Source organism: Acartia tonsa, chromosome 9 (assembly GCF_053477335.1).
Source record: "Acartia tonsa isolate MP-2025a chromosome 9, ASM5347733v1, whole genome shotgun sequence".
NCBI lineage: Eukaryota > Metazoa > Arthropoda > Copepoda > Calanoida > Acartiidae > Acartia > Acartia tonsa.
This window is the reverse complement of record NC_137268.1, coordinates 37,814,798-37,834,939: the sequence shown is the minus strand read 5'-3', so window position 1 is coordinate 37,834,939 and position 20,142 is coordinate 37,814,798. Positions and strand designations below refer to the sequence as shown.

At 32.0% G+C, this 20,142-nt stretch overlaps 1 protein-coding gene across 7 annotated transcripts in view; it reads left to right on the top strand.

The window, feature by feature from the left end:
- Window positions 1-14,153, top strand: part of LOC145328862 (RNA polymerase-associated protein RTF1 homolog) — a 61,165-nt gene extending 47,012 nt beyond the window's left edge. Inside the window, exons 22-30 of one of the 7 annotated variants that reach the window (XM_080172776.1) lie at window positions 6,501-6,582; window positions 6,793-6,850; window positions 7,251-7,384; window positions 8,727-8,822; window positions 9,260-9,404; window positions 9,648-9,745; window positions 10,718-11,216; window positions 11,462-11,691; window positions 12,095-14,153. In XM_080172776.1, the coding sequence (XP_080028902.1) occupies window positions 6,501-6,582; window positions 6,793-6,850; window positions 7,251-7,384; window positions 8,727-8,822; window positions 9,260-9,404; window positions 9,648-9,745; window positions 10,718-10,837 (733 nt within the window). In that variant the 3' untranslated portion in view covers window positions 10,838-11,216; window positions 11,462-11,691; window positions 12,095-14,153. Of the gene's footprint in view, window positions 1-6,500; window positions 6,583-6,792; window positions 6,851-7,250; window positions 7,385-8,726; window positions 8,823-9,259; window positions 9,405-9,647; window positions 9,746-10,717; window positions 11,254-11,432 lie in introns of all 7 variants that reach the window. The other 6 variants (XM_080172775.1, XM_080172771.1, XM_080172777.1 and 3 more) reach the window with 6 other exon arrangements.
- Window positions 14,154-20,142: the final 5,989 nt, after the last annotated feature.

Sequence of the window (20,142 nt, the reverse complement as noted above, 5' to 3'; positions counted from 1 at the left end):
TGAGGATATTGCAACTTAATTTTAAAAATAAGATAGCTTTGAACCAACATAGAATTTAGACCACAACTTTATATAGCTTCTAGGGACTCGTAGTCAAAGATGGAAAAAATAGCAGAAACCCATCTTAAGACTTTAATCAAAGAATAAAATAGTTAGGTTAAAAATCTGCCCTAAACCTATTTGAAGCTTCCCTAACTTAGTAGTTATTAAAATTTTAAACTTCAGACAAATATCCTTACTTACTACTTTATGAAATAGGATCATTTATTACTAACTATATTTTTCATTCAAAAATTGTTATAGCTTTTTATTTTATGCTACTCATAGAGATGTGCTTGATTTGCTATGTTTGCGCCACTCTACCCTTTGTTAATGCACCCAACTTTGCAACAAAAACTTGCAATTTACTTTTCCTCAAAAGAAAGAAGGGGAAAACTAATTTTAACAAAGATTACAGAAAAGGTGTACTTTTAATTACTTTCCAACTTTCCAGTATTTTTTAATAAAGTTTATTAAAATATTTTTTTTAAAAGACTCTCAAAACTGGAGTGTAAAGTATAGAAATCAAGGCGCGGCTACTGAGCCTTGATTACAATGTATTGAAAATTGTAGCAAAAAAATAATTTTCTACTAGATAATAGTTTTTTATTTCTCTTTTAACAAAAAAATATCTTATTTTAAAGCTTATTTTAATATAAATTCTTTGCAGTTTTCATATTCTGGGTTAGGATGGGTCGATTTAGACATTTTTATATGAGACCATAGCGGGAACGTGCACATGATTCTAATATGTATTATACACCTATGGATGATTTTAAATTAATCTTAAGTCTAAAAACCGCTGGCGACCACAAATTTAATTGTATTTTTATTTTGTACTACATCTACAGCATGACCCTCGAAAAAGTATTTTTAAGCATCTGCAGCCTATATTTCTCAATAAAATATTAAAAGATTCATATGTACTTGTTCTCTATAATTTTCTACATCAAAGGATATCAAAATTTTTTTTTTACATCAATTAACAGCCGAGATTTTTAAAGCCAAAGTTTGAAAAAAGTGCTTGAGAAACTGGATATTGCTAAATATTTCTTAGTTTTTTATTAGTATATTACTTTTTATCAACCAGTTAAAAAACAAATAAGAAAGAAGAGCAAGTTTACAATTGATACATTTTTTATTGCATTAAAAAACGTTACTTTTACATATAAAAAACTACTTTTCAAATTTTACTGAATACATTTTTCTTATAACCATTTTCCCTCAAATCTTATAATATCTCCCACTTATTAATATGACCTTAAATAAACCCCTCCCCAATTTATGCTCATTACCGGAAGGATTAGCGCCACCTTTACCAATAAATTCACGCCCACTCATCAAATTAACCTAAGACACATAAAAATCATTTAAATTGTTAAATGTTTAATAAAAGTTTGTAGCTGTAACTTTTTGGTTTTTTAACTTATTTTGATAAAATAAAAAGTGTTTGATTTCTGTTTATGTAAACTTTCAATTTGCTACTATTTTTTATAGGATTTCTTTCTGTAAGGGTGTTTTTACAATTTACACTAATCTAAAAATGCCTTTTAGAGCAAGTGAAAAAAGTGCTTTCAGCATGAAATAAATTTCTTGGAAACATCTTTATATAAGTTTTATAAAAAGTATTGAAATTATGAGAAAAACACGTCATTTCACTTTAAAAAAACATTTTTCTTGAAAAGTTACTTTTTCCTCAGCCACTTTTTCAAAACTTTGGCTCTAAAAATCTCAGCTGTTAATTGATGTAAAAAAAATATTTTTATATCTACTTATGTGGAAATCTACAGAGAACAAGGACATATACATTTTTTGATAATTCATTCAGAAATATGGGCTGCAGATGCTTAAAAATACTTTTTCGAGGGTCATGCTGTATATTACATCTAGAATGTTTTTCAATTTATTTTTAATGAAATTACATTAGTCTAAGACATGAAGATTTTTTAAATTTTAACAATCATTTTCAATTAATATTGCCTTTAAAAGACATTGGATAACATTGACATTTACACGAAATAAGTTAAAATTAACAGAAATTATATTGAAACTTTTCAAAAGTGTGTTAAAATGAAGAAAAAAATTGATAAAAAGTTCTATGTCTTTCATTGTTCAAATGTTACCATTTTAAAAAAGTTTCCCGGTTATTGGATGTAATAATTCTTGTAAGAAGGAGAAGTGTCAGTTTAATCAATAACACATATTCCTGCAATCTACATATTTTTGCAATATTTACTTGCATATGCCTACTTAGGATAAAAATAAATATGTTGAAAACATTTTAGAGAGGGTATAATATTGATATATAAACAATAATACTTATCTAACTTTTGCATTATTATATCAATAGCAAGTACTTAAAGGAGTATTTATATATTTTTTACTTTATTGGCATATTTTTTATTTTTTCCCAGAGAGAGAGGGAGAGGGTAATAGCATCCTACAGTTTATAAACGCGTTCTGCTATTGGTTAGCTTTAAGTGAAGGTTTGATAAAGATTAGTTTACACAAAAAGTTTCCAAATTGTCTCACTAATGATTTTTGTATATACCAAAGAGTACTTATGTACAGGGTGCGCCACATAAATCCGGACTTTTTTAAATGGCCATAGCGCCAAAACTACTTGAGCAATCAGGACGTTTGACCCCACTATAAAAAGCTTAGGTAATGACCTTTTTGCCCATGAAAATCTTTGGACGATGGAGGACGTGTACGCTGAGCTGGCCGCGCATATGTTTAACAAGGCAGATTCGAATCGCGCAGATAAATTACCGTGGATTTATGACTTGGGCCTACTAAATTTGACCTCAGCCCATCTGTAGGTGAGATAGACTTATAAAACTTGCTGGATATACTATCAGATACCTAGTGAAAACAGAAGAAAAGACTAGAGCTCTCTATCCCAGCTGACTTGGCTGTAGTACTCCGACAAAGTGGATCGTGGTAGATTTTAATATGTCAAAAACGTCAAAAATCTTGAAAATTTCTCGGTTCTTGACTTCAGGGGCCCATATGGAACCTTGAAACTCGTTTTAGACTATGTATTGCGCTGATAACCCTATCTTAATCTTCGTGCCATTTTAAAAAAGGTATAAAACGTTGTTCTAGCCTAACTGTGGCCCAAATGAGAGCCGCCGTGTCAAAGGGTAGCTTTAAAGATTGGTTAATTTGGATCCTGCTGTTACTCACTCCTCAAGGAGATGTGGCTTCCCAGCAGCCCCAATCTTAATCCAATGGACTTTTGGGCCTGGAGCGCAGTTAAAGCATGAACCAATAGACGCGCCCATATAAAAAAGACCTCTCTCATTGCTCCTATCATGGAGAACTTCGCCTGCTTGAACAGGGACATGGTGACCAGGGTCGGCGGGCGGTTCAGGGGGCGGTTAAAGGCGGTGAATGAGGCTGGTGGCGATTTTATTAAATAATCTAATAGTCATATACCTAGGTTCCTTCCCAGTTTTTAAAATTCAATAAAATCTTTAAAATTGACGATTTAATGTTTATTTGTTTAAAAATAAGAAAAAGTCCGGATTTATGTGGTTTATTTAGAATTGTGAGCAAGATTAACATATTGTCCATTGTCCTATCCCTTTTTTATAAACTAGCGGCTACGCACCCTAGAGGCCTCTAGTGGCACTTAAAATGTTTTTTTTTGTTCAAGTCTCTATGATACATATCTACATATTTTGAGACCAAGTCTCTAACATTCCTCTTTATGTTGCGTTGAAGTCTCTAGACGAAATTTTTTTTTCTCAATTTTTTTATGATTTCTCTTTGGAGGGTGGTGGTACCCTCCCACAAAATATTAATAAACCATCCCGGGACCTATGAGAAGCTACCCTGTTAAGGAGAACTTGATCGGTTAAGCGGTTAGTGAGATCCTTTGGTACACACAAACAGACAAACAAACATCCTGTTACTTTATTATAAGGACTAGCGGCTACGCCCTCTAGAGGCCTCTAGTGGCACTTTGATTTTTTTAAATTTAAAATATCTAGGTTAATGCGGGGTTATTCCGGTCAATTTTTTGCTTCAACTTAAAAAAAACATACTTCCCAAAAACTTTTTCCGGTTTTTAAGAGTGCAAATGAACGATATGGCAATAAGGAAGAAGCCTGTCTTGGTCCCGTTAAGATCTCGCAACTAGAAGTCGGTCAAAAATCGGTTTAAAAGGTGGCGGTTGGCCTATTCCGGAATAACCCCACCGATGGGGTTATTTCGGTCAGTTGACTTTGGGGGGGTGGAACACGCCCTTAAAATATTTTTTTTAACATTTTAAACTATGAGTAGAAAGCTGAGGTCATTAGCTTTCTAACGGTACTAGTCGCATGCAGATCAGACAATTTTTTGACCACATTTTCCCCATTGAAAAAAGTCGGTCAAATCGCAAAAAAAACATCAATTTTTTTCATGCAAACTTTTTTTTAAAAATCATACTTTTTATTATATGATTAGGTTTTTTTAAGCTTTATACATAAATTAGAGGCAATTTCTGATTCGCAGGTCTTGGAATTTCTTGAAAAAAGTGATTTTTTTCCTCAAAAATTTTATTTTAAAAATCCTGTCAGTTTTGACAGCCGTTTTTGATACATTTTTTCTTGTCTCAAATTAGCTAGGAATGACCTACAAGGGTGGTTAAGGTGTCTAAAGATGCAAAATTACATGCCTGACAATTAACTCAAAATGATATAGGGTCTAACTCTAATATTTCAACACATTTTATGCAACAGGAATTTTGAAAATGCAAAATCTTGAATGTGTACTCTAAATCTTGGAGATAGAACCCATATCCCGGGGATTTTTTGTTAGGACATGCAAAGAGCTTTCTATAGACACCTTAAACACCTTTCTAGCTTAATCCTAGCCGATTTGACATAAAAAATCCAAACCGCGCAAATATCGTAAACACCCTCTTATACGAAAAAGATACAAGGGTTTCATCTGGAATTTTAAATCTTCTAGCGGTCTTTCTAATAGACATACCCCTTCTTACATGAGCCAATGCAGCTGATACATCTTCAGGCAAATATTTAAGGCGTTCCTTTGGGTGATATACTCTTCCCATTACTATAAAAATGTGTCTGAAAAATTTGTAATGTCTTTACAAATTGAAAAGCTTAGGCAACAAAACATGATATAATACAAGCAGTAAAATGACTAGTAAAATGACAACAGGCAAGGCAATGATTAAAGCTTAGGTCATGCATTTAGGTTGTTTATGCTTCCAGATCACCTAAATAAAACATTAGGGTATTATACAGTTATAAATACAGTAATAAAAAAAAAGTAAAAAGAGTGACCGTAATAGACCATTTTTTTAAGACGAAAAAAAAATTATGAAAAAATCAAGTTGGAACAACGCCTCCAATTGCAAACGATAAATGAATGCCATATCTTTCATTTTACAAAAACCCGGAGGTCGCTAGGATTTACTTATTTTTTCACGGGGGCGCCGTAGCTCTGTGGTACTGCACTGAGTTACGGTGATGAGAATTCGAGTTCAAATCCATGCATGTTGCAATCACAACATGGAGTCTCGAATTCTCCAATGTGTATTCACGCAACCTCCCCCAGTTGCGTTGGAAGGGAGATTGTTAGGTAGTTTGGATGCCTAATAATCAAGTGCATAATACCATCACTTCCCTTAATCCCAGGCTTCTCTGAGGAGAGTGTCATTCATTACGGTGACTTAATCTGGGACACCTGCCATACTCAAAACCGGCGAGGGTGAGGTTATAACGAGGAGCTCTCATGAGACAGCGTGTCAAGTCATACTTGAACGTGGAGCTTAAACTGGCCCTGGTGGCTATACAAAAGTGTCTCAACATACTCCAGGAGTCTTAGGTCCAAACCCTAAGAAACTATGGCTAATCAAACAAACAAAGCCATTTTTTCACAATTTTAGGTTGAACATGGCCTATTTTGAATTTTTTTTTTGCTTATTTTTTGCAACTTTTTGAGGGCAAAAAAATCAAAGAAGGAGTGATCTGACAAATTTGCTAAAGTAAGAAATGAAAGTATAGGCAATAAACTACAACTTTGCTTTTCTGAAGATCTCTCGCAAACGTTTAGAACACCGGTAAAAAAACGGTTTTAAAAAAGTTGGTCGATTGACCGGAATTTTACCCCCCGACCGCATTAACCCCGCACTACCCAAATTAGAGAAATAATTGGTTTATGTTTCGTTCAAGTCTCTTTTTCGGGAGGGATAATTTTTTTCTAGGGGCGATTTCTCTTGGGAGGGTGGTGGTACCCTCCCCCAAAATAGTTATAAACCTTCCCGGGACCTATGAGAAGCTACCCTGTTAAGGAGAACCCGATCGGTTCAGCGGTTAGCGAGATCCTTCGGTACAAACACACAGACATCCTGTTACTTTAGTATAAGGATTATAAGTTTTTAGCACATTTTAAAAAAAATTGTCTGAATTGTTTTACAATGTCTAACTGTTGTTGCCATTTAGATTTAGTACTGCCGATGTTGAGAAGATTTTGGCCTCCAAGAAAAAGTTCAACAACTCTCCAAAGAACTTTGCTATGCACAAGGTCATTATATTTCTTATTTCAATCAAACAAAAAATCCTCTTTAAGTATATTTTGTCTCAAGCTTAAGATCTCAGAAATTGTTCGAATGGGTTTTACTTTTCAGCGAAGTCTATATGTGTCTTGGGGATGTTTAAAATTTTTTTCCTACCTCAGCTTCCTTATAAGCCATCATACTTTGAATTTATTTATGCTAAAATAAAATGTGTTTAGGCTATGTTAACAAAAGAAAGAGATACTGCACAGTTTGCTGGTGATATGGAAAAAGCAGGTACAGTTACATAGTTAGTAACTTTTAGTCAGAATATTCTTTTTTATCTATGATTAATCTGTAATTAAAGGGGCGTTTATTCGTAATTTCACAGTGGGTTTTTTCTTATTTCTAGCCACTACGAGGGGCTTTAACCCTGCAGGGCCAATTGACTAACCCTGCGGGGCAATCACCTTACCCAATATATCCTAACTTAAAATAACCTATCAAAAGCCCATTTGAAAATACGACGAATCGCCACTTAAAGGGCGTTGCCACGAAAGGGACTATTCTGCTACTTGGCTTTGTTAATATATTCCATTCCCTTCACCACTGGTCGATTTTCAATAGCCATGGGGAGATACAGTTATTTAACTTTTTATCGCTCTAGTGTTTTACTCCAATGTTTTATATCTTGTAGCTGACTACCAGAAGCAGCTGGATGATCTAGAGAAGAGGGCTGAAGAATTGGACAGCAAGAGAACATCAACAATCTCCAGTATTTCATTTCTCAATGATAGAAATAGAAAGAATAATATTGAGAGAGCGTATAAGGTTAGTTAATAAGCCTCTAGGAACAATTTAAAAGCTAGGTAGTTTTAAAAAGTCTATTTGATGATTTAAAATGTATGAAATGCTTCTTTGATTAATCAAAAAATCAAAATATTTTTTTTGGGATATAAAGGAATAAGACAATGACCGATAAATTGATGTTCAGCCAATGATGATACACAAACTATCCCTTCTGTAGATTGAAATTAGTGGTTGGAATGTTTTGACACTTAACCAACCAAAAAAATCAATTGAAGTCCCCAAACATCTAACAAATAAGAAAACGTTATTATTCAACTTTGGGGACTAGTGTAAATAAACAGCCTAGTGTCCCTCTCTTGATTTTTAAAGATTAATTAAAGTCTCCAAAGTTGTTAAACTAACAAATAAGAAAACGTTATTATGTCTTTATTAATTATTATGAATGTCTTTTTTTAAAGATTAAATGAAATTAATGGTACGATTTTTTAGTTAAAAATTTTATGAATTTGGAGGTTAAAAGTATAAATTGAAAAAAAACTGAGTTTTCTATGAATTTTCCCTAATGTGAGTTTTGATTTTAAGCTATTCATAAAAACAGTGTTTCGGATCCGCATTGATTTTTTGCGGATCCGGATCCTCCAAATTTGGTCAGTGCGGATCCGGATCCGGATCCTACCGGATCCGGTTCCGGATCCTTGACAATAAAAATAAAATCACCAAATTTTTCAAAAATATTTATTCTTTAATTCGAAGTCAAAAATACTTATAAATTTCAAGTCTGAACCTAAACCTTAAAGATTGGCTCTCATCAAGAGAATGTCTGAAATTTTATATAAATTTAGGTAGATTTTTCCATTTTTTCCGCATTTTTTTGAGTCCAAGGATTCGGATCCGGATCCTTGGACTCAAAAATATGCGGATCCGGATCCGAAACTCTGCATAAAAATAAGGAAAAAATTCTTTCAATTACCCGCCTTATTTAATAATTTTCCTTATAGAATATTTTTCTTTAAAACCTGCTCTTTCTTTCATCAAAGTTGAAAAGAAGAGTAAAAATTTATTTTTAAACTTTTAGATCAGTCTATTTTACCTATACAATAACCATTCTTACACGAAGTAAAGGAAAGATTAACCGGATTTATATACCCAAGGTTTTGACGTTTTAAAGTTTTTACAAAAAAAAATCATTCTGGTATAGTCCCTTTTACAGTAGCTTTTCCCCTATTTCTAGCCTCTGCGGGGCAATCACCTAACCTAGCTTAAAATAACCTATCAAAAGCTACTGTGAAAATATGACGAAAAACGCCCCTTAAAAAGCGTTGCCACAAAAGAGAATATACAAAATATTTTTTTTTTAATTTAGGGAATTAAACTAGAGGAGAGAAGAAAACAGGTTGAAGGAGAAACGGATGATCCGTTCACAAGACGTAAAACTAAACCCAGACTTGGAAATACTAAGGTACGAGTAATAAGAGATCTGAAAATTAAGCCTTAAACAAACAAAGCTGAAATTCCAGGGAAAGACCCTAGGTTGTGTCGAGTTATTTGTAAAGCATGCCAAGACACCCTTAACACCGATAGACTAGCTCATGCCTAGCCCCCTTGAGATCAAATCTTAGGAAGGTAGGTAATTTCTGCTCTTTTTCGGAAAAACTTATTCTTCTTTACATGATCCGATAACTCTTTAGATGGACGACCATTTAAAACCTGTACTTAGTAATTTTTTTTTTGTAATTACAAAATTTTCGGTATTTCCCTCAAAATCTTATAGAGCACTCATACCCGGGGGACCCCCTCCCCTGCTACTTACTAAAAACACCGACTAGCTATTTTTTTTAAATCAAAAAAGTTAAGACACGTCCTTTGAGAGTATTGAGTAACCACCAATATTTGTAGCAAAAAGGTGCTGAAGAGGAGCAAGTAATGACAAGTGAGTTGCTAAAAAAACTGGAGGATGAGAAGAAAGCTAAAGACGCGGCTGAGGCAGCTGCCAAGAAAAAAGCCGCCGTCGAAATTAAACCAATCTTTCCTGCAACTACTGGTAAAATTTTGATATATTGTTATTTTTATTTTTTATTTCCATTGTTATTTCAGAATAAGAAACCTTTCGTATAGATATGTTATGTTATGTATTTCATTTTTTGGCCAGTTTGTTCATGCAGTAGGAAGGGTGAGGATGGGATAAAGGACTCATCGTTATTTTAGCCAGCTGTGAGTATTACTCTATCAGAGTACATGAAAATCTGGTGCAACCTCCAAGTATTAATATAGCGATTTATTTAAGTTGACTTCAGCAAGGCCGCTAAGAACGCGGGAGGTCCCAGTGTGGATATCTTTGATGCTCATAACTTTGAATTAGATATCAATGTGGATGAAATTCAGGTGAAGTATTTTAACTAGGGTTGGGCTGGATAATTTTTTTGGCCGGATACCGGTAATCCGGCTGAATTATAATTCCGGATATCTGTTATCCGGCCGGATATCTGGCCTACATTCGATATCCGGCATTAGAAATCAGCCGGATATCCGGTTCAACCCTAATTTTACCTGTTAGGTAGCGCAGCTACTCTGTTACTAGTGCATGATGTCATTGTCCGTTTGTCAGTCACTCATACAGAGTTTGCATGTAATTGTTATTCTCAGAGATATCTGGCATCAGAGATGTAATAATAATGCACTTGGATATTATGAAAGGGGAAAATTTGGCGTTAATTTAGCTTGATAATATTACCTCATTTATTTGTCCATTCCTTCTTCCTATAAAAGTGGAGTGGTGGAATGGGGATATCGTTATTTTAGCCAGCTGCAAGCATCCTTTTAACAGAGTACATGAATATCTGGTGCAACATCCAAGTCATAATATATCGATTGAAATAACGATGCTTTAAATTTGATTAATCGTGCTATTACTCGTTCAAAAAGCTTTGCTTTTACTGGAATATTTGTCGAAATGATAATTTTTTTGTATGAAACTTTGTAGCACTAGATATCTATTTGCCAAAATTCGCATTTTTTTCAAAGTTTCCTCACTTTTTCTAAAGATGCAAGTCTGTATTTTCTATTTGCAATCTTCAGATGATAACTAATTAATAAGTATAGATGTATTGTATAACCCAGACAACTTCCTGGCCTAAGTTGTGGAGACTCATTTCGTCTACTTTCAAATAACTTTCTGCTATTTTCTAGGGACTCTACTGTGCTTATTTTTCGACGCTATTAGCTGATTTCAAAAACCCAATACAAAATCAAAATAGGGTCCCAACACTGTTGACAAAGTAACATATACAGTTCATTCATGCCTTCTTTTTTCTTTTACTTTTATGATTAAAGTTAATGCTTTATCTATCTATTCAGAGCACTCCTATAACACCGAGCATAAGCCTGAAACCCGTAACGGCCAGTAGCACCCTTGCAGGACCAACAAAACGCTCCCTCAAGCTGGATGAATGGAAGAAAAAGAGAGGAATCATATAAAACCATCAGCTGCTCTTGTTCAGGGTTAAATACTAAATACCTACTTATAAGTAAAAATCCCTGTAATTTAAAGGGAAATAAATATGGTTACTAGTTATTGTTAATGTTATCTTAGATGTTAAAAACTTATATTTTTATGAACAATGTAAAAAGATTTAGCAAAATAATCTAAGTCTACATTCAGAAAACAAATTTTGTAGAAAGTAGTAATAGTTAAATTTTGAAGTGCCAAAATTTTTAGTGATAGAAATTTACAAAATTAAAAGAATTAAGAAAACTAAAGTTGCCTTATTTATTAAACGAAAATTCGTATAATTACATATCACAGTTGTATTAAATGTTTCTATAACGAAACCTTATTGATTATCACAAAACTAATGTGGATTGGCTTTTGGCTCACTGCCTCACTGAAATTAGTGAGGCTCGCTAAAAAATATTGGAAAAAATCCTCCAAAATCGCATTTAAAATCTACAAAAATTAAACTAAATCTTATGTTAATAACCCCTTTATGATTTTATTTTATTTTTGTAGATTTTTTAATGCGATTTTGGAGGATTTTTCATGAAAAATTTTATCGAACCTCACTAATTTTAGTGAGGCAGTGAGCCAAAATGTTTTTTAAGAATCCACCTATGTTTCTTTTTATTGCATAGTGTTATTTTTTTCTTTATGTATGTAAACCTATCTAGTTCATAATGTAAAATGAGTTTAAATGGAAAACTGTGTGCTAATAAGTAGTTTTTATTAGAAAAATATTTTTAATTATTATTTTAAGATGTTCTAAGAAGTTTTAGATCTTAAGAAAAGATTTATATTAGGAGCTTTTTGAGCCGTGGTGCCTATAGATTAATCTGTGAATTTTAATATATTTTTACCTTGCAGAAAAGCAGTGTTGCGGAGCTAGAGCCGGGAGCTTTGGAGCCGCCATATTTTGCTGGAGCCGTAATTTTCGTTAAAAACAGCTCCGGCTCCAGACAAGATAAATAAAAGCATTTTTGATAAATTATAATTTGTTAACTCTGTTTTGTCATGTGCAAATGCCCCTTTAAAGTTTTTCAAGTCCATTTTTATCAAATATTTAACTTTTAAAGCCTTGAAAAGTCTAAAATAGATGGGTGAAGAAAAAAAATATGTCGAGTTTTTATTGATTTAAGGTCGGAGCCAAAACAGGAGCCGGAGCCGCACCTAAATCAAACGGCTCCGCAACGCTGCAGAAAAGGGCAAAAATATAGGTGATATTTTGTTGCTTATTATAGGATTTAATTTAGTAAGGAAAGAGCTAGTGATATAATATATTATTATAGAGGTCTCATATTCATAGTATAAGGACACGTCACATATATACTATTTTTTGTGTTAATTCATAATTGACTGCTAGCATACATACAATGATGCGTTAGTTGGGTTTTCGCAACTTTTTTTCTCCTATGAATATGAACGGAAACCCTATAAAAAAGAGGGGCCACCCCCTAAAAAGGAGGAGAGGGACCACCTAGCGCAACTGAGGAGCCAAAAAGTACTACATGAATGACTGCTAGTGTTACCATTTTTACCATCATATGCTTTGCTAGGAAGCAATAAATGAAGTTTTTTCTTTAGTGTCTTTAATACTTTGATATACGAAATCTCTACCTGATTCATCCCCCCTTTCTGACATTATTATTAGAAATAGGAATCTAGTGCATTTCACAGTAAAATGTTCCTGGTAACGATTATCTCCAAAAATCTATGAACTTTAAAGGCTGAACTGACAGGTCTAAGAATAATCTGGAATAGCCAAGATCCAATTATGCACAGGGTAAGCTTTACAAAAGAAAAAAACGCGTAAAATAGGCCTTTTCGCGCATTTATGTGCACTGCGAGATGACTATGCATTATTGAGTAATGACTATTCCAGATTTAAAACTTTAAAGTTCATAGAATTTTGGGGATAATATTTCCCAGGAACATTTTACCGTCAAATGCACTAGATCCAAAAGTAGGGTTGTTGTTTCCTGTTATAAAAAAATGTTGTAAAATTGTTTCATGAGAAAGGTAAGGGAAAACAATGATCCTATGTAATTTCGCACAAACTTCAGTGTTCTTACAATTTGGTCTAAATTTTGTTACAGTAAAAATTAAGAGGGGAGGAGTTTTGACACATTTGCGTAAACCGTGTGTATAGGCTTTATCTTTGGACTGAGAGGATAGATTATTAGAGATAAAATCATTCTTTTACGATAAATGTTAAGATTTTTTTGGTTAGGCCTCTAGGTTCAGGAGGTGCAGGCCTCCAGGTGGTCTCCTATCAGTCTAAAGATAAAGCCTATACACACGGTTTACGCAAATGTGTCAAAACTCCCCTATCTACTTAATTAAACGCTAAATGTATTTTTTATGCTAGGTGTTGTTTTGTTATAAGCAGACTAATTTGTTGGTCTTTAAACAAGCAACCAATAAAAAATCTACCAAAGTACCCAAAGTTTTAACACAACAGAAGATAAAACTTTGGGTACGAGTATAATTCAAGGTCCAAAATGAATGCCCCCTCTCGTTGGACACAATCGTTCTAATTTACTTTTATGTTAGAACTTAGCAAAAGTATTTTTTGATTCATTCCCAGAAATTAAAAAAGTTTTAAGGAATGATGAAAATTTCAATTGGAATGAGAAAAAGAGTAATTGCAAAGAGAGAGAAATAATTCTTGTAATCAATTTCTATAAAACTAAATTTCTAATGTAATTTAAGAATGTTTTTTTTAATGTATCGTATTAAAGACAGCTTTCCGCGGATACTGAAATGAAAAATTATTTGATTAAAACCAGTTTTATTAGGCCGAAGGCAAGGGCTTTAACAAAATAATGATTTTTATTTTAATATTTGTGTAAAATTGTCTGTAATACAATGGCATGTTTTTTTTTATTGGCCTAATTGTAGGTAAAAATCCCTAGCAATGTTAATAATTTTTTAAAAATTATTTAAACAAATAAGATTCAGACAGAAAAATCCTCAAATTCAAACTGATATAAATTAATTAATAGATTAGATAATTATAAGTATAATATCTAAGAGAAAAAGATGATTTAGAGTGATATTATAGTCACAAACGTTTTTTTATTGAAAATAAAAAAAAAATATTTCAGATTTTAGATAGGTATAATATATTGATATTTTTCATTGTATTTTTCATATTTAGTTTTAATGAAAAATACCTTCTTTAAGTAACGTAAAAATGTTATGCTTCCAGTTAAAAACGAACTGTAGAATGTTACTACTTTCTGTATGTATAATATGATTATTGTTTTTTTTTTATATGAAATAAAGTTTTGTTTAGAATTATTATCTTATATTATCGGCTGCGCTCCTAATATTTAAGGGCGCTGTATTTGAAAGGGTCGAGAGAGGGAAGAAAAATAGCCTTTAACTATCCTAAGACTCAATTTCAGAAAAATCGCTTTAAAATGTCGAAATGAAAAGACAAAAAGCCTTACTACTTTATGTAATAGGAATATTGGCCGCATCGCTACTGTAGCCATCTTAGACTTCTTAAGACCCTTATCGTATGCTAGAAAAATACTTTTTGTTCTTTTGTAGGTAGAATAATATGACCCAATACAAAATCGGGACAGGGTTGTACATTTTTATATTCGTAGAAATCTGTTTATAATACGATGCTAGACATAGTTTTTTCGTATGAGTGAGAACCGGTTTTTATCCACCGGATTCGAATGAATACGAGAAACTCTATTCTTTTACTTGATATTCTTGGTTTTTAAGAGTGATTAAATTAACACAGAAATCATTAAAATTTTTATTTGTAACTGATGAAACAAAAAATAAAATGTATATGAACAAATAAATTAAACAATGATTATGTTAATTAAACTTAACAATGAAAATAATAACACAAAAAATATAACTAGCTTTAAAATAAATTCATGGTTTTTATAATTCTTTTTTATCTTAGATCATGTGTTTCTTACAGAAAAATAGAGTCTTTTCTAGGATTATTTTCAACATATTGAGGTTTTTTATGAAATGATAATTTTTTTTTGCAGGAAGAGAGGGGACAATTTGCTGTAAATTACACTGGTACCCAAAGTTTTACAAACAAATTAAATTCGTTAGCTCTAAAACTTTGGGGAATTTTGATTGATTGGTTTAAAAAAATGTCCAAATATTTAAATGAATAATTGTAATCTACAGAAGGGGTAATTTGGTTTATCATCATTTTGGACGTACAAGAATTTATCATCCATTGTCTTATCCCTTAAAGTCCCTGTATTCTAACCTGTAAGTTCTATATGTAATAGAAACAAATTAGTATAAGATTTATTTCTTTTGTTAACTTAAACACAAAATAAATCTTGTTTTTTTTCCTGAAAATTTCGACCCAAATACCATTCGAGTAATGGATTTATTATTACTTGGATCTTACACCAGATTATCATGTACTCTAATAAAGTGAACTCGTAGCTGGCCAAAATAACCATACCTCCTATCCACCCCATTACCTCCCCTCTTACTGCATGAACGAACTTATCATTGAATTATGTCCATGTTAGCAACCTAAATTGACGACAATTTTTCCCTGTCATAATAGCCACGTTTTTTTATATCCATTATTTGAGTTAAGTTCGGTTTTGTATCAAATGTTTTGTTAAAGTCAAGCTGTATCAAATAAACATTGATTTTGCAGACTAACAAGAATGAGTACGTCCAATATTAGAGAAGTTGAAGAAAATACAGCCGGACACGAGCATTCATGTGGATGCATCATAAAACAAATTATAGTGAGAGAGGGGTGAAACATGATTAAATATAATAACTCTAGATCAGACAATTAAATGTTGAGCTATGTTTCGTTTTCACTTACGGAAGGGTAAGGACAATAGTGATTAATAGTTCTAGAAACCCTTTCTTTCCCCATCTATAATACAAAGTAGAACGATGTCTGTCTGTTTGTAGCAAAGGATCTCACTAACCGCTGAACCGATAGGGTTCTCCTATACAGGATAGCTTCTCATAGGTCCCGTGAAGGTTTATAACTATTTTCTTGGGGGGTGGGACACCCCTAACCCCCCAAAAAATGAAAAATACCCAACCCCCCCCCCCAAAAAAAAAAATTTAATTTTTCTTTTAAATCTAAAATACAAAAAATTGGTTTGATTAAACCTCTTGGGGCAAAGTCCCTAGAGGCTAGGGGCGAAGCCGCTAGTATTTTACAAATAACAAACACAGAATTCTACATAAAAAATGAAGGAAGATAAATTTATCTTCCATTGTCCTAACTCTTACTAATTAAACATACAATTTTTATCCCTGAGGTGTAAATGAATTATTTTTTAACGTCTTGATTATGAAATAAAATTGTTAAAATGACATAATTTTTAAAAATCCTTAACTATGGATTAAAAACATTACACAGTAATATTTTATCCAATTATCGTAACAACTATTACAAAATTTTGATTAAATTATCCTAATGTTTTTATTTGGTCTTCAGAATGAATAGTTATTTCTCGCAACGTATTATAAACAGCTTTCCGCAGATATAAAATGTACAATTATAAGATTAAAACCATTTTTTTTAGCCCGGAGATGCCGAAGGCACGGACTAAAAAACTGGTTTTAATCTTATGATTGTACATTTTTATATTCGTAGAAAACTGTATACAATACACACCCTGCCTTAACCAAAAAGAGGATAAACAAAAATTACCATGAAAACGGACAATGCAGCGTTCAAATAGAACCTAGAGCTAGACAAGTAGAATCTATTGAGCATAAAATCCTAGCTGTACCTTCTTGCCAGATATTTCAATTTTAAGATTAAAGGTGAAAATCACTAAATTTGCCAAATATACAAGACAAATCTAATTTAAATACAGGAAGATGAGATACTTTTTTTTGTAAAGCATGCTTCTGAGACACTTTTTAAATCAAATAAAATCTTAGTCATGTAAAATAAATAGGTAAAGCAGTTGTGATTTGACTTGAATCTGGTTAACTTGTCTTTATGATTTACTTGTTTTCTTAATCATCTCAAACATTAGGGCATAGAATTCTTTACACAAGAAAACAAGTAAATCACAAAGACAAGTTAACCAGATTCAAGTCAAATCACAACTGCTTTACCTATTTATTTTACATGACTAAGATTTTATTTGATTTGAAAAGTGTCTCAGAAGCATGATATTTATAAAAAAAAGTATCCCATCTTCCTATATTAAAGTAGATTAGCATTGTATATTTGGAAAAATAATTGATCTTTACCTTAAATCTTAAAATTGAAATATCTAATATCCTTTATTTGGTTAGGGCAGGGTGTGAATACGATGCAAGACATAGTTTTTTTAGTATGGATGAGAACCGGTTCTTATCCACCGGATTCGAATGAATACGAGAAAGTAAATTAACATGATTGTCAGGTTTTGTGATAAATAAATTGATATAGAATACGTGGATATTGTGACAGATTCTCTCATACTCTGATAACATATTTCTACCTAGCTGGCTAATATAAAGATCCCCTCCCCTTATGACTTTACCCCATACCCTCCCTGACCAATATCTGAGGACTATGTTAGCAACCTAATTTGATGAAAATATTTCCCCTATCGCAATAACCATGTATTTTATATCCTTTGACAAATATGGTTTACAATAAAAATGTCATTGGAAAAATTATTGTTTCACTTTGGAAACTAATGTTTTTTTTCTGACAAAATGTATGGTCTACAATAAAAATGAAAGATGATTTTTTGTCCTTATATCAAAAGTAATTCAATTTTTATTATAAATTCATAAACATGTTGAAATTTTCTCTTTTTAAATAATTAATATGTACGGTACATGTGTATTTAACTATTTAATTATTTACAAAATCACTTTTTTTATATTTTTAGTAGAATATTTTTATTAGTTTAAATACAATTTTGGTTGATTTTTCACTTTTTCTATATCATTTTTCAAAACTTTCTGTAAATCACTTCATAGTTATCAGTTTGTTTGGATTTTTTGTTATTTAGTTCATGATCCTATTTGATATGTATAAAATACTGTTTTGGTTGTTGGTGCCTGCTATTCTGAATGTAAACAAAAACAAAAGCGGACATAAAAAAACCACACTTTAATTTGGTATTGAAGACGACATTCATTCATCCTATATTTTCCCTTTTTCCTAACTTTCATCTCGTTCAGTACGTTTTCAAACTATATTTTCTTAGTGCATATACAATTCCAGTCTTCATTGTAAAATTTTTTTTAAAAAACTAATTTTCTGGCTGGAATGAAAGGGATAGCTATCCTATTATATAAGGTAGTAAGCTTTTTTGTATGTAGCAGAGGATCACTTTAACCGCTTAACTGATATAGTTCTTCTTTTCAGTGAAGCTTCTGAGATGGTTTTGGGCTATTTTCCTGTCTTTCCGTATACCATCAATATATAGTACATAGATGCTAGGGGCGCAGCCGCTAGTTCTATAAAAGTAAAAGATTTTAAAGAATTTTATGACTTTTTTTGTGTATAGATGTAGAATGTAGATGGTTGCTTTTGGAAGACAAAACAGTTTTTTTTGGTAAAACTGCACAGATTATTCTTACCATGCAGTTGTTTTTATCTAAAAATTAGCCTTCATGATGGATTCATAACCTAGCGGCTTTGAGTAGGACAGGTGTTCTACTTTAAAATTCTTCTTTTTTCAGACTTCATATTCCTCTCCACGGATGTGTTTGAATGTTTGAGTATAGACTATTTCTTGTAAGAATTGGCTTTCATCTATTTTTCTACAACATGATTTGCTATTTTATAATACACTTCAGTTTAACCTGGAGGCACAGTGTTGACATTTATTTGCACTGGATGATGTTGACTTTCTTACTTTTAATGAAAGGTATGAATTGCTGAAATGTTATTGACGAGAAATATGTGATCGACTAATTGTGACTCATTAATGACATTTTAAAACTTTGATTGTTTGATATAATATCATCACAATAGATTAACTGGGGCTCTTTATCTGTCTATTTTTAAAATTCAATCTTTTAAATTTTCCATACAACTGGATGCTGTGTACTTTGAAATCTTTTCTTCATGTTAAAATATTTTCTTCTATTTGTACAGTATAGATAGATATTTGCAGTAAAACACCATGGCTTAAAAAAAGATCTATAGTCTAGATGTATATACATATAACTACCTCCCTTCCTTTTTCAACGACCTTCTTTGTCTTCTTCTATATTATTTTCTGCTACTTAGCTGTGTTAATATAAGCGACACCATTGGTTGATTTTCAATGACCCAATAGAAAGGTTGCACAAGGTGGTTGCTATGGGGAGATACAGTTATTTAACCCTTTCTCTCTCTAGTGTTTTACTCTAATGCTTAAATAAACTTGATACGAATTTAAACTAAATTCGCTTAGTTTTCGAATTCTAATTTGTAGATTATTCTAAGAATGTCATTTGTAAAACATTCCTTATATCTAAATGTGCTTTTATTTTGCAATTTCTGATTTGGTAATGTTTGCTATCCAGGTTGGACGTGAACATTCCTTTAAAGAGAACACCCTATTGGCAAAATTCCTGTGCACGCGTTTTCTTAACACCAACCTCAACAAAGTTTTTTAAGTCGAAATTTTCACTATTAAACTTCTGATATGTTGTTTTTATATAATTTTTTCTAGATGTTATCATAATTAATTGTTAACTATTTTCAAATGTTAAACCACTTGTCCAAAAAGTTTTACATTAAATTGCATTTTTTTATCACTATTTATATCGTTTAAAAGACCCCACAAGTGAAGCAGGGTCTGGTGCTTCCTAATAGAAAATTTCACATTTTTTATTATTTAATAAATTATGAATTTAAATAATTACTTAATTATTAAGTATTAAAGAAACATAATGTGAAATAGAAATATTTCTTTGAATAACATTATAGTCCACATAGAATGAACAAAAGTTTATTTGTAAAACATCATGTTTCATGCATTAAGCAATCTTCAGTTACAATTTAATACTATCTACATTTAACTTTACTTACATAACAAAGCTGGTAATAATATTTTTATTTTAATATTCGTGGAACGTGTTATACGATGTTATACACGATTTTTCAGTATGCTGGAGAACCGGTTCTAATCCAGCGGATAATAATCGGTTTCGAAGCCATTCTGGAAAACGTATTACTAGTTTTCAAGCCCTCTTGTGATGGCAACTGTAAGAAGCCTTATATTTTAAACCCTACCCTACAACTTGGTGATAAAATGTTTTTTTCAATGTTCAATTTGCTAAAAATTCAACTTCTCAACAAAAATTTTCT